The sequence below is a fragment of the Tympanuchus pallidicinctus genome, unplaced genomic scaffold (assembly GCF_026119805.1).
Source record: "Tympanuchus pallidicinctus isolate F22 unplaced genomic scaffold, pur_lepc_1.0 scaffold1, whole genome shotgun sequence".
NCBI classification, from domain to species: Eukaryota; Metazoa; Chordata; class Aves; order Galliformes; family Phasianidae; genus Tympanuchus; species Tympanuchus pallidicinctus.
Window position 1 is genome coordinate 9,105,350 of NW_026294618.1, and position 14,963 is coordinate 9,120,312.

Sequence of the window (14,963 nt, forward strand, 5' to 3'; positions counted from 1 at the left end):
GATTGCATTTACTCTGAATGCACAGAAGGATGAGTACTACATACAGTACACACAGTAGGATCAGTACTGCATATATTTTAACTCAGTAGTGAGAATGGGTTGGGGACTTCTGTGCCAACCACAGCAGCCATGCAGAGTTGCAGAGCACAGCTCTGTGATTTAAGCTATCTGTCACCAAGAGTTAGGTGTGGAGATCCAGCTTTTCAAAACACAGCAATTGCACGTGGAGTGTCTTAGTCATCCTCATTGCTGTTCTCTGCAGCTGACCAGAAAGCTTTTCTGCATTATTGATGTGCCAGTGAGACAGAGAGGCTGCCAAACAAGTGACCTGCATTGTGTCTGTAAACAATAACAGGAGAACAGCTCTGAATAAACGGGCTACTTTTGAAAGTATCTCCTGCATCCAGAGCTCTGCTGACATTTTCACTGGTGACAATCACATGGAGGCTGGGAATCTCAGCTGCATTTTCAAGTGTACCAATAACCTGGCTAGAAGCATTCACATTCCCTAATTTTTGGTCATCCAGTTTTTGTCCACATCAATTCAGAGGCTAATCTTTACTTACATTTATTTGTGAGACAATTTTTGCTCAAGGCAGCAGACTGCCGTGTTGCTAGAGGCACTCTTGTGGTGCTTCATGTATAGAAAATAGCGTGTCCAGTTGGGGAAATAAGCATAGTTCCAGAAATCTCTTCAATTCGATGGAGGTTTATGACTGGTTTGGTTTTCATTAAGATTCTTGAAGTTAACTACAGTGATCTTTCCATCGTTCACTTGTTCCAGCAAACACAGAAATAGCAGTGATATGGATCACTTTATGCCAGCTGGATGCAGGTATTTTCAGCATGTCTAAGATTGGGAGCATCACGAACTTCAAGTGGCCATCCTTGCAGCATGCCCACCAGCACGTAGGCTCATCACCAGTGCATGGGCAGGCAGAACCACGACTTGCAGCACACGCTCAGGCCAGCTAAGCCGATTGTGAACGCAGAGCCCCAGACAGATTTCCAGGCTCCTCACACCCCCTTTCTCGTCTGTTACCCTCTGCTCCCAGCGTACAGCCTGGATGGGCACTGCTAAATACAGAACCGTGGGAATCTTGTTTCCTGGTTTGAGACTGACCTCCACGGAGGCCCTGTATGGATATGCTGGAATGACTTGGCAGCCCAGCTGTGGCTTCCTTAGAAGGACACTGAGGGGAAATGACTTGGAGGCAGAAAAACAACTTCTTCATGTTCCTACTGGTAGCAGTTGGGCCTTGTGGGTTTGGTCTCATGCCCTGTAACTGTCAGTGGTGTCTCTTGGCAAAATAGAAAGCAAGACAGTGTCTGTAGGCTGGTCTGATGGCTAGATTCAACAGAGGGTTATTACTAAGGCCTTTGAGTCCTATTCATTTTGTTTTACGTCTTATTCCTTTATGGTGTTGTTTGATGGTTCTCCACCCTTCCCTTGATGTTTCCCACCATGCTGATATTCTCTGCTGCTATGTCAGCTAATGTCAGTTAATTGTTGATATACTCCTTGCTAACTTCAGTGGGGTGGAGAACTGTTGCTTGGACACGTGTTAGCTCATGTGTAAGTTCCTTAGGCATCAGGAGAGCTGCAGTCACACTTGCACAAGCAAGGTATCTTGCCAAAGGCTTTTTGGTACTCCACAGGTTGGCAAATCTTCATCTATGCTATCAGTCACTTCAAAGAATACAATGTAAAGCACAAAACCTGCAAAGATTGTTCTGTCCCCAGTAGATTGGATTGTTTTGTGTCTACTAATTCTACTTTGAATCAATTGGCCAGCTCTCTACAACTCATTTTTAATGTTCTTCTTGTGTTCTAGATAACTAATCTCATTTTTTTACCTTTTCCTGTGATGTTTAAGCTCATCAGAGTGATAGATTTCTTGCCATAGTTAATAAAGCAATAACTCTGAGTGGAAGTATGTACTGAAAGCTCTGGCTTGTAGGTAATGCTACTTTACTTTGTGTACATTTTTGGAAGAAGGCTCTTTCACAAATGCTTTGGTTTGAGACAGGTGCTTGGATCAGACTTTTCAAAAGCTCAAATTCAGAAGTCACTCAAAGCATATCCATAAAGAATATACATAGAAAAAAGCAATACCATGGAAGTGTTTAAAAAAGGAGGGAGGTTGTACTTTAAATAGATCAGCACACTATCACCGTCAACTGCAGATACCTTTGGTGTATTGTTGCTGTATTTCCAAATAAGTCTGTATTTCAGTTCTGCATGAGGCTTGCTGTTAGGCCTCTGAAGTGTGGCCTTTCCTGTTGCCAGGAGACAAAGTGATGGTAGCAAAGTAACATCATCCATTAAGTTCTGTTTTGTTGATAATAAACTCGTGGAAATAACTGAAAGTAACTGGACTCCACTCTGCATGTAGCTGTATTCAGACAAGAATTTTACAAGGTTCTTTTATGTAGCTGGAATGTATGTGTAATCTTTTGACCTTAGTTTGCAGTTTTGATGACTCTGGCATGTTAAGTGCTGATAATTGGGTTTGCTCTAGGCTGAAACATGACCCACTCTCAGCAAAGAAGATCAGATCTTCCGTTTAAGAGGCTCTCTAAGGGGCTACCTTAGAGGTGCTGAGGCCATTTATGCTAGGAATCAAGATCTCTAAAATACAGCCAGTTCTTGGGAAGGATGTGCTGTCCTGAAGAATTCTGTCTCAGCTTATTTTGGATTGGACTTTTCATCCAAAGGTTTCTGTTCTCAAAATTTTCTCTAGCTGCCCTACTTGCAAGCTGCCTTGCAGTGGCTAGTGGAATGTAATTCCTATATACGAGAGCATTAGATGCATGTTTTTTGTTCCTGTCCTTGTTTAAGCAGTGTTTGAGTGATACCTCTAATCCAAAGCAGTTTTCAGCCTCCTTCTCTATCCAATGGGAAGGGAGGGGCAGATCTTCAGTATCCAAATATCAGTGCTAAAAGGTGAGGGGATTAGTTGTCCTGTGGGAATGTTCTGTCTCTTTCCATTGAGTAGAGAAGAAGCCTAAAAATCTACTTTGTCTCACTGTCCAAGCGTAGAAGGCTGAATTTAGAGGCAGTTAATCCTACCCTTGGTTTGGGAAAGTACTGAGTGACATTTGTAAATTCTGCAGGTTGCAGTCTATCCAAAAAACTGTCTTCCAATCCCTACTTTCTTCAACCTAAGGGTGATGTAGACTCTTTTTTGAGGAGGAGGGTGTTCTCATAAAATGGCTGACACTGTGATGAAAAGTATTACGTAGATGTCAAACACAGAGTCAGTGACTGGAAGCAGGGCAAAAGGGATCAGTGCAGTTTTTCAAGCCATCCCTTCTCTGTCTCTCTGTGACAGTACTGCTGAAGTTGCTGCTCTTCCTTATTTTAAGCTTCCTCTATGAGAGAAGTAAAACTGTTAAAAACAAATGTGATCAAGTGATAGTTTTTGCAATATGGCATTTTTGGCCCTAATCTTCCACTTCTCATTGAGTTCCTTGGTAGTACCTAAGTGTGAGTACAGTTAGAGTGTGTCATGCTGACTACCCAGCTCCACATCTTGTTTCTGCCTGTGACTAACAGATCTGTATATGTACCTTCCTCTAATACTTTCCCAGACTCCCATCTATTTTCAGCATATGGGACTTTCTTAGCCATAAATCTTTCTTGTTAAATGAAGAATTGCAGTTGATCTTCTTGTCTCTTATGTTTTTAGAACTAAAAAAGCAAAGAAGGCATCTGCTCCTCCAGCCAAGGAAGAGAAGCACAAATTAATCATTTTCGAAGAGGAAGTAGACCCAAATGAGGGATTGTTTGGCCCAGAGAAAGATTTCTCATCACTTGGTCCCAAGAAGAAGATGAAAGAGAGTAAACCTTTGCTATATTTGTGTATAGAGAGTTTGTTTTGTCTAAAGCTTGTGAATGATTGTATTTTTAAAATATAGTGATGTAGAGTATACAGGTTAGATTATGTCTTGGAAACGTTAAGGCAAATTTTATGTTAAAGCGTTAAGTCAAAGCCAGGGCAGAATCATCTAGAATCATTTAAACAGGATAAATACAGTTTGGACTATACTGTTGTAGTTCCCCTAGCTGTTCACTGTTTACATTTTGGGTTTGGGTAATATAGATTTTTGGTAGCTGGCTGTCATGACAGTGGCAAGAGTAGTGTGACCTATGTGCAAGAAGAAAAGCAGATTTACCAGTTCCTGAGAACACAACATATTACTGATGTGTTTCCAGTACTTTGTGGATTGGAAATCACTGTATCAAAGGAACTGTCTGCATGATGTTTTTTTCATTCCTTTATTCAGATTCCTGGTTAGTATTACTGTGATTATTGTTCTGTGTAGTACAGTTTAACTACACCTTTTACTGGTTTCCCTTTCCAGATGTGAAATTATTTGAAGATCCAGACCTTGGTGGAGTGGTGAGATTGGGCGACTCACTGCTGCTGCCAGCTGCCTGTGAGAAGAGGGAGCACATTCCAAACACAGGTCCTGAGGAGGACACTGAGGAACTGCTAAGGTATCTGTTGTCTAACATGGCACTTCTGCTTTCTCTGAGCAGTACACGGGGGTTAACAATAGCTTCCAGTACAAAAAGCAAAAAACTGAGTGGAGATTAACACCCAGGAAAAAAAAGAGGAATTCTGCTTTAGAGAGGCTCTTACACTTGCCTGCTCCCTTGTAAATGTAGCACAGGAACATAGCATCAACACCACATGTTTTATTCCTGACTTGACTCTCACAAGGCTAGTTTGCCTGCACTGATAATCGTCAAGATAACAAGCAGGATGCCAGTTCTCCGAAAGACTGGCATCACCAGGGAATCTGTGCTGCAGTAAAGAGTCAAATTCACACTGTCTGGATCTCAGGCCAACATCTGAAGGATGAGGCCAACCTATTTCAAGCAGCAGTTCTTCCCAGCAAACTTCTGTTAGGATGTGTGATTTCAACAGTAGCTACTAAACCCAAGGGAGAAAAGCAGTGTGTGGTTTCCTCTCCTGAAGCAGATAATTTTGCAAGTATTGCTTTTTACCCATACAAAAGTGCTAACTATCTCAGCACTAATAACTGGCTTAATTTAAACAGAGGTTAAATTGGGTTAGGTGCCATCTCACATTATATCCTGGCAGCCCACCTGACATTTATGAAAGCTGATAGGGAAGGACATGACCTAATTCAGTACTGTGGTATACTGGAAGCAAGCATTCTGTGCTTGCAGTGTTTTCATGTGTGCTTTCTCTTCTGCTAGCCATCTCACCATGCATTCAGATAGCTTATATGGCTAGAAGTGCCTGTTTTCATGCAGTCATTGTATTCATTTGTTGCTAGTGGAAAGAGTTTCTCCAATTGAGTGTTAATGTCCTTTGCACTGTATGTTTTCCCTTTCTCTGTGGTGAAGAAAGGTCTCTGAAGTCTACTCCAAGACCAATAGACTATGCTTTTAAATTGGTTCGGTGTCATCAGTGTTAGCAGCACACCCAGATAATAACAGAAAACCATGAGAAAAGATTCTGTTTCTTATAAATTCTAGTTGTTTTCATTTATTCATGATTTGTCCCAATGCTTTCGGTAGTTGGCAAGTCATCAAGATCCAACTGGAAGCGAATACATGTAATGAAGCAGAAAATCATGCCTGCTGTTCAATGGGAAAGTTGCTACAGGAGTTCAGAGGCAACTCCTCACTGTGCCAGAGGAACAAGCAAACTTGACCTATTTAGATGCCTAATACTCTCTGAAATTGCCCTGATAAACCTAGCTCACAGTGTTATCTGTACATCCTAGAGTCTGTGGTAGGTTCAGAAACCTTAGACGTGTTCGCTGTGCACAGATGAATTAGCTAAATAAAGCAGATATGGTAGCTCTTGACTGACTTAGTGCACATCTGCATGTACCACACAGTCTACTCGTATACATGTGATAGGTCTGAGAAGTGTGTGCCTTACTGGAAAATGTACTTTCCAGTGAATGACGGGCAGAAATAGGGGAGCACTGTACAAGGCAGAAAAGGGCAGAACCTTCTCCTTGCAAAGCAGAGATGGGAAAAAGCTGATGGTCAGAGGGGAACGCAGGAGCAATCTAGTCCTTTGTGATCCTTGTAATACTTGAGCAGTTGTAGGAGCTGTTGCACCACAGCATTGCCTGTACAAGAGTAATCTCCCCCAGCAGTGACTTGAAACTTACGAGGAAGTGACTGTTACAGAGACAAATGAGCCTGCAAAATGTGTGTGGGCTCTGCATGTCACAACATAAGGGAGAAGAGAATATGATAAGTGCTCTCATTGCAGATGAAAGACTGTGCTATCTCTGGATGCATGCTCAAATAAAAGAATTACTATTTTAAGTAGAATTATGCACTTTAAGGAGTGTTGAAGTTTGAGAAAGACCAAATTCTCTGCAAGTGCAATGAAAGGTTTGTGGTTTTTTATGGCAAAACACCCACATCTTTTCAAACAAATATCTTCCCTCTTCCTGTCCACTGACCAGCATCAGCTGGTTCCTAATTTCTCGGCCAACCAACAAACATTATGTGATGGTGATGGAGAAACAAGGTGAGCTACCTCATTCATCATAGACAAAGGCACTCCTTCTTACTCTTGGGTCTGCCGTAATACTTCAGTGAGGTACTTGTATTTACACATCTCTCCAGAACTTGTGGAAAAGAGATAAATTGCTGTGGCAGGAACCAGCAAGGTCAAATACCAATGTACTGCCTTTACAGAAGAAAGGCACATCCTTCATAGGATACACTTTGCAAAAGAGAGTGATAGGTAACCAAATCTTTTTGGCTGATCTCTTCTCCACAGGAATACAGAGGAACCCAAACACCTCCAACAAGTCCAGGGTTCCATTGTTTTCAACTCTTCCAAGGTACAATGTGGCCAACTGCAGTAAGTTGAAAGGTTAACTGACCAACCCTTTCTCAAGTGTTAGAAAAATTACCCTTGGAAAGGGATTTAGGATTATGCTTCTCTCATTTCCTGGCTTGCATCACACCATATAATGATTCCTTCTGGATGCATTCAGCCTTCTATTACCAGAGTTCCTGCTACAGAAACCAGTATCCTGCAAACTCATACATGATGCCATCTTGTTTCCTCATCTCTGTCTAGCTAGCAGCCACAGATGTGCAAAGTAAGTTTGCATGCAAAAGGACTGCAGCTGACCTCTTCTGCCTTGTTAATCTAAATCATGCCTGCCTGGTGTGATGGATCAAGCTTTTGTGAAAAACCAGTGCTAGAATTGATTGTCTGAATGTTGAAGAAGCTCAGTGGCCCACGGAATTACGAAAATTACCACACATCTTAACCTGAAATAATTATCAGAGTTGTCTGAGCAGCCTTTTAGGAGAGATTCAATTTGCTTCACCTTTGATAATGAATAGGGTGTTGAGATGGAAGGAAGCAGCTGTCAGCATAAGATTTGTCTTTTTCTAGTGCTGAGAATAGTGTCATCTAGGGACCATCCAGCTCTTACTTTTGTGCTGAAGCTGCCTTATTCAGTCCATGTTCTTAAAAGATACACATTGTCTGTATTTACAGGCTAATCTCTATGTACAGCTGCAAGTGATGCAAATGCTCTTTCTGGAGCACGATACTGTTAGAGGATTAAGGTGTTTGTGAAACTGCATCCTAACAATGACCATTTCCAGCACCGTTCAGTCTATATAGCTTCCCAAACAGGTTTGTTAGGTTAAGATTTGGCAAGAAACATCCTTAAAGCAGAGTTTGTATGTTCTTCATTCAGCAGGCCACTGGCAGGCACTGAATTCAAAGGGCAACACTGAGACCTTAAGACTAACCAGAAGTGATGTGGAACACTACCTCCAGCTGCGTATCATGTGAAATACTTTCTCATTGTACTAAGGGAAGGAGAGCAGAACCACAGGTAGAAGAGCTTTGAAAAACTAGAGGGTTTAAATCTAGATCCTTGGGCAGAGGATTGTTTAGGTTGTGGACCGGTGGTAGAGGAGGCTGCAACAAGTGACTAAGAAATTTCCTGACCACTCCAGGGCAGTTTCTGTGTCTTGCTGGGATCTGGCAAAGGGGAAATAATCTTGTTCTGCTGCAGTAGCTTTCAGCAAAAAAAATAAATAACTACACTCATTTTTTTCCTCCATTTTGATGGATTCTCTTTGCTGCCCAAGAACACTTTCTGTAATGGTTTTCAAACATTTATTTTGTTCCTAACATTTTTCCCATGGTGCATAATAATGCTACCTACCAACAGTGGAAGAGCTACCAAGTGAGCTTGGCCAACAGAATAGAAAGGCAATTGCCAGATAGGAAACATTAATTCTTGCCTTGCTCTTAGCTACATGTATACGTTTTGTGAAATAAAGCAGAGTAGTGACCTAAATTCCTAGTCTGTCTAACTATAACAAGAGACCTTTTTGCTAGGTTCAAGTCAGCAGATTTCAAACATTTTGCCCCAGCATACTTGCATTTTTGACAGCCATATACACCCAGAAACTGTTCTCCCAACTGTGCCATAGGCTGGGGACAAGGGAACTGTTTAGAGAAGGCTGAGAAAAAAAGTTTGAACTTCTTCAGGGTAGGGAAAAATGTAACCAGCTCTCTGGTTCAGATTGTAAAAACAATTGTCTCCTTTCTTGGGTGGGAGACCTAATCAGTAGGCTGTTACCCTCAGGGAGCTTCTTGTGAGTATGCAAGTGTAGGACTTAGGTATACTAAAGAGCCTGTTCTCCAGCCCTAGGGCAGGCAGCACTGTCAGGCTGCATCCATGCTTTGGACTCATCAGTTCTAGAACAAATAGACTACTTGCAGCTGCAATGGTCCCTGTCTTTTGCCAGTCCACAAGCTACGCCTGGAAGCTTTGTGGAAGAGGGCTTATCTAATCCAGACCAAAACTGTGCTGGAGGGTTTTCTAACAGTTTAACAGTGCTCTTGTGTTCCAGATACATCTTCTGGCACTGTTTAAAGTATCAATAGGAACTTACCTGGAATGGACTGCAAGGGAAAGCAGGAGCAGTGGACAGTACCTCCTACACAGCCCCCTCCCATTAACTCCAGCCTATGTGATTTCCACAGGCCACACTGTCTCTATTGTATGATGTAATGTAATGATACTTCAAAGCCTTTTCTCTATCAAATATGTGATTTTACATCTCTCCCCCAACACTTCAGTAAAGAATATGTTGTGCACAGAATTAACACCAGACAAAATAATTGTAGTAAGATACAGAAAGTTAAAAAGTCTGTTCTGCAAGAGCTGTTGTGAGTTGCATAACGCAGCTTCAATTTTGATCCTTTTGGATACTTTAGCAAATTATGGCAGTCTTTGTCTCTTGCTTTCATTACTAATTCTCCTCATTAGAGCATTCCTGGCAGGTTGAGGAGGTCACTGCTCTCATCATGCTAGATGCTGCATGCACGGATTGTTGTTCTTGTCCCAGAAGTTTTGTCCAGACAGAATGGAAGACGAGAAGTGACATCTAAAATGCTGATGTTCTGATGGCAGCTATATATTTGTCTGCAGCTCAGAAGTCTTTCACTCTCTTGAAGTCCACATGCTAGCAATTATACTGTAGGGCTTTGTGACAGTTTTTCTTTAATAGGGGTTTTGATTGCTTTCTGTCCAGAAACAATGAGATTTTCCACCAAAAAAAAAAAAAAGTCTGTGAATCAGCACAACAGTATGGCAGGAATTTTAAACAACTGTGGTGCTGCTTTTCCATTGAAAAAAAAAAAAAAAAAAAAGAAGAGAGAGACTAATTAGAGAATGATTAATTACATGGATCCCGTACCTGATTGTCTGTAACAAAATGGAGGATGGAAGCAGGAAGGTTCTTCCTTTCATCTGCTTGTTACTTTTAGAATATTTGCTTGATGTTTTTCTTCTACCTCCTCCTCGCCTGGAGTTAAATATGGTGGTAGTTGCACTGTAACAATTCATTTGCTTCTCAAGAAATAGGAGTCCTTGTTTCTATTTCTGCCTGAGGCATTTTGCATTTTACCTCTTTAGTTTTCCAAAGACAATTGTGTCTCACATGATCAATCAGCAGTGGATGAAACAGTTTGCCTAATGCTGCAGCATGAAAAGCAGGTTTTGAAACAAAGATCACATTATTTGCTGTGTCCCCTGTAGAAGGTTTTTCTCTTTTACAGAGCTCTTTCAAAAATCCAGGCCAGAAATGCAGCTTTACACTCTCAGTTTTCAGACTGAAAAATCAGATCTACAGAATTGATGACCAGCAAGCATATTGCCAACGACACAGCAAGAAAAAAAGTATCTGAGCTGCATCTTTTGGAGGTGTTTTGTGACTGAGGTTTTGTTGCTGTGGTTAGCACAGACATTAATATAGAGCCACGAAGGAGTAGGTAATTCAGCAAGCTGTGACTTCTGATCAGGTTAATCAGCTGTGTCTAGTGCTGCCCCTGCTTGGCAGATCAGCTGCCCGCCTCAAATACTTCAGCTGGCTCAAAATCATGCCGGCTTCATGCGATCTGTATGTGTATGTCTGCACTGTCCATCTGCTTATTATGGTTTCTGTTGTTTCTGACCAAAACTTTATGACGTGGACACTGATTCATTCAGTATTTGTTTATGCCAACCTGGGAGGCATCAGATTAGCTAAAGAAAAGTAGGCTTCAAAAATACCAGCTGTAACATGTCCTGTTTGTTATGCAGCATAGAGAACAAGAACATGTCTTGACAGTGTGATCACAGGTGTGATATCTCTTGGATATCACAGTTTGCAGCAAATATCTGGGCTTAAATGAATTAATTTCTTCTCTGTAAATGAGAGATTCAGAAGGAAGCAAGATAGAATGTGTTTTGTAAGTTAGGTGGGATATAACACCTACAGGGAGTCATGGGACCCAAAAGACATCATAAATCTTATTATGAAATTAAAACAGAATATAGTCTCCAGAATTACTTGAGGGTTGAAATCTGAGTTAGACAACAGCAGAAGCACATGGAATACAAAGTGTACCACGTAGAGCTCATAATGCAGAGTGAGACAGTGTGTGTGCTCTGTCCATGTGTTTATTTGGTTAGGTATTTCCCAGATGTATCTATTAGTGACCAGGCAGTTGATTTTACAAGGTGGTTTAAGCTGACCATATTTGGTTTTATTTGACAGTTACAGAAAGCTCTGACTTCAAGAAAGCTGTTACAAACAGCAAACATCCAGCTCATCCTTCCTGCTGGGAACACTGTGCCACCTCCTGATGTAGTGCTGTAGGCAAGAGTGTGGGCTACACAGGTACAGCAGTCTCCTTTCTCATTTAAGGCTCACTTACAAGACTTTCTTATCCTCACAAGTCCTGTAAGAATGAACAAAGTAAAACTACTCAAGGGGAACTTTAGCTCAGAAGAAAATTCCGGTCCTGTTGGAATAACTTCTGTACCTTAATTTTAATCATGTAGTTCATATCCTGTTGGGCTGCCCTATCTTAGGCTGTGGCAGAAAGAGTTTTACTACAGGCACTGTTACAGCTTTTTAATGAGCTGTTTCTGTTGATGTTGAAGTTTGGTAAAAACATTTCTTGTATCAGTGCTTGTAAACAATTAAGCAGCTAGATTATTTTACTGCTTCAGACACTGCAGTCATCGAGTAAGCATATCCCAGAGTCTGGCATGGAGATGCTGTCACATTACAAACCTGGTCCCTCATGTTCCTCCTGGTCCCTCATGCATATTTTTGCTCACACTTCTTACAGTTAAGCTTTCTTTAGTTTTTATATGGTGCAATAAGGGTAGAGCCTTTTGCAAATCCTGTATTTTGTAAGCATATATGAGGTATGCATTTTATCAGGGGTTTCACTTCTGTAGCCAGTCATTACAGAGCTGATTATCTGCATGGATTACCATTTGGGTTTTGACTGCTTAACAGTGATTGATCAGTGAAGCCTTTTGGAAATCAAAAACTGTGTTTACTCCAGATGGCATTTGGTTTGACCACTTTGCTCAGCGTACCAAGACGAGAGGCTGTTTGGATTCAGAGCAAAAGTTGCTATGGCCTGTTAAGACTTCTCCAGCTATGTTAATTTTTACTTGGAATCACAGAATCATAGAATGGCCTGGGTTGTAAAGGACCACAATGATCATCTAGTTTCAACCCCCTGCTGTGTGCAGGGTCACCAACCAGCAGACCAGGCTGCCCAGAGCCACATCCAGCCTGGCCTTGAATGCCTGCAGGGATGGGGCATCCACAGCCTCCTTGGGCAACCTGTTCCAGTGCCTCACCACCCTCTGTGTGAAAAACTTCCTCCTAATATCTAACCTAAGCTTTCCCTGTTTTAGTTTAAAACTATTCCCCCTTGTCATCTTTTCACCACATCTTTACATTCACATCTTTTCATTCATATCTTCTTGAAGTACACCTCTGTACTTCCTCTTTCAGAGATATGGTGTATCACACCCTACTTTTTCTTTCCTTCACATATCTACTTCCTAAAGGTAAGGTAGCCATCTCTTGGAGTCACACCACTGTCTGTTGTAAGGGTGCTTTCAAATTCTTTAACAGCTGTAATGAGAGCAGAGTTGGGTGAACACAGCATGCTGTGCCTTTGATAAGGTCAAACAGTCGAGGTAGAAATCAATCTTAACTGTTCCAGATGTTCTGGTTCTGTCACTATGAAACTGTGAAAAATGGTCACCAAAAAATAATTGTTGTACACAGTCACAGATTGCAAAACTCCCTCAATTTCTTGGAATCAGATATAAATGCAGTGCTTCTAAAGCCATTATGTTTTCCAGTTTCTTGTGACTGAGCGTGTCTGTCTTGGGGAAGGGAAAGAAGAAAGCAGAGCAGCAGATGAAAATGTTTGCTATCCCACAGAAACTCAGCTCTTGGAAAAGCAAGCTATCCTGTAACAAATCAAAAGCTTTTTTTTTTTTTTTTTTCCCCAAAACTAATGTCACATTCTTCTTATTTTCATAATTTCAATTTGTTTTTAGGTTGAAATCATGCTGTAAAATAAATTAGTTTACATGATGAGTTGAAAAATGGTAAAAAAAACCCTGCAAAGAAGCAGCAGTTCCAAAATTCCAAAGCTGAGTCACTGAGGAGTTTCTGGTGTTTTCTTTTCATTCCAGAGTTGAAGATGATTTAGAAAAACTCTTGAAATTAACCTCCAAACCCAAACCTAAGGTACCACCAAAACCACCATTGCCTCAGAAGACAGCAGTTTTGCCCAGGAACACAAATTCATCTCCACTGGCAAAGCCAAAGCAAGACAAAATTCAGACAATGAATGAAGTGGACATTCTCCAGTATATCCAGGAAAATGAATCCATCAATGACCAAGATACAAGTCTTTTCTAAATAGATCTATTTTTAATATGTAATCAATACCTTCTTGGCCCAAATTCCTTGTGAGCTGAAATGACACTATCTGGAATTGTCTGGATCTCCTTATTGCCACTGTGCTCTTTTGTGTACCACGATTCAGAGAGCACCAAATTTGGCTATCAAAGGCTCAACGTCATGTTTTCAAAACAGTGCAGTTGTAGTGCAGTGTTGCCTTAGACTTTCAGGGCTTTAGAAAGTATGGACAAGGGCACAGCACTATAGATTATGCCACTGCTATTTTAGTATCAGCATAATAAATTTTGTCCAATTTAATCCAGACTATGTAATTGTATTGCACAAATGGCAAGTTGGCAAATATGATCAATACCCAACAAATGGTCAGGGAGGACAGGATGCTTTTCCTGACATTTTAGGCATTTCAGCTCACTGGAAAGGTAATGTTGATTTTTTCCTGTGCGTTTTTATAGCAGCCTTCTCGTCTGGCATTACAGTAATTTATAGCCAGTAACTGTTAACTATGGTTAGCAGTTTCTAGTTCAGAGAAATACTGAAATCCCAGCTAAATCTGACTGTTCTGCTGCCTTTGTTGCATAAATGCCAGCTTAGAGGAGAACTTGTAGAATGGCACAGTAGACACTATGCATCTCTGGCCCCTGGGGGAGATAACAAATGGCTGAAGATGGCTAAGGTTGCAGCTCCAAACGTACACATAAGTTGCAGCATGTAGGAGATTTGAATGCTGTGAGACTCTTCTGAACCTACACAAGATACACAAGGGCTATTTTTTTTTTTTTTCTAGACATGTCTTCCTGGATTTCTGCTGTACTTAGCAAAAGGAAAGAGATTTCTGCAGGAGTTGATTCAGTGCAGGTGTCCGAATAGATGAACTCTGACTTGGTGTCTGCAGTAACTCTCTCTCTTTTCCTTCCCTTCTCCCATGAGTTCAAGCAGAATCCATGGTGATTAATTCCACTACATTAGAATTATTAAATATTTCATACATCATTAAATATTTCATCAACAGCGCTATGTTCCTTACTGTGGCAATCTTTGTAAAGGGAGGACAAACTTGGGATTATCCAAAATAAAAACATAGGAAGAAAATGTACCAGAGAAAATTTAACGTGCAGGAAAAGTAAGAAAAGCATGTTAGAATAGGAGTTCCATACTACTCTTCCTCACCTCAAGCACTCTGGTTGAATGGCAGAATTTACACCTATTGTGGGTTGATATGTTGTCAGGTGGAGATTCCTGAACTCATTCCACATGCTTCATATCCGAATGTGAAGGCAAAGTGCCCAGAGGGAAAATGTTAATATATTTAAGCCACATCACTATCCCCAAATTTGCCTTTATAATATAGAACAAAATGAATGGAAAGCATTATATATATATATCTATAAAATAAATGAAATTATCTTTTTTATTTTTTTTTTTAAGCCAATGGAAAATATTATAATAGTATTTTAGTGATGGAACAAGTACAGTGTAACCATTGCCTATGTAAAATATGTTTCAGTACAATAAAAAAAATCTGCTAACCTGCAGAAATTACCGTTCTCTAGGTTTGTTCTCTAGGTTGTGCAAAAGCAGCAGATTGGATTTATAGGATGGGTTCCATGGAATTAAAGTGCAAGCTGAGCTAAAACCCTGTGTAAATAAGTATGAAACCAGGAACGTAACTATGCTCCTATTTCCT

At 40.8% G+C, this 14,963-nt stretch overlaps 1 protein-coding gene across 7 annotated transcripts in view; it reads left to right on the forward strand.

Annotated features, from left to right (window-relative positions):
• The window catches only part of HS1BP3 (HCLS1 binding protein 3), a 60,141-nt gene that overhangs the window by 27,889 nt on the left and 17,289 nt on the right, over nt 1–14,963 (forward strand). For 4 of the 7 annotated variants that reach the window (XM_052688636.1, XM_052688600.1, XM_052688617.1 and 1 more), the window contains 2 exons: nt 3,693–3,844; nt 4,369–4,504. In XM_052688636.1, the coding sequence (XP_052544596.1) occupies nt 3,693–3,844; nt 4,369–4,504 (288 nt within the window). Of the gene's footprint in view, nt 1–3,692; nt 3,845–4,368; nt 4,505–11,089; nt 12,865–12,909; nt 13,006–13,047; nt 14,816–14,963 lie in introns of those variants that run through there. The other 3 variants (XM_052688645.1, XM_052688657.1, XM_052688609.1) reach the window with 3 other exon arrangements.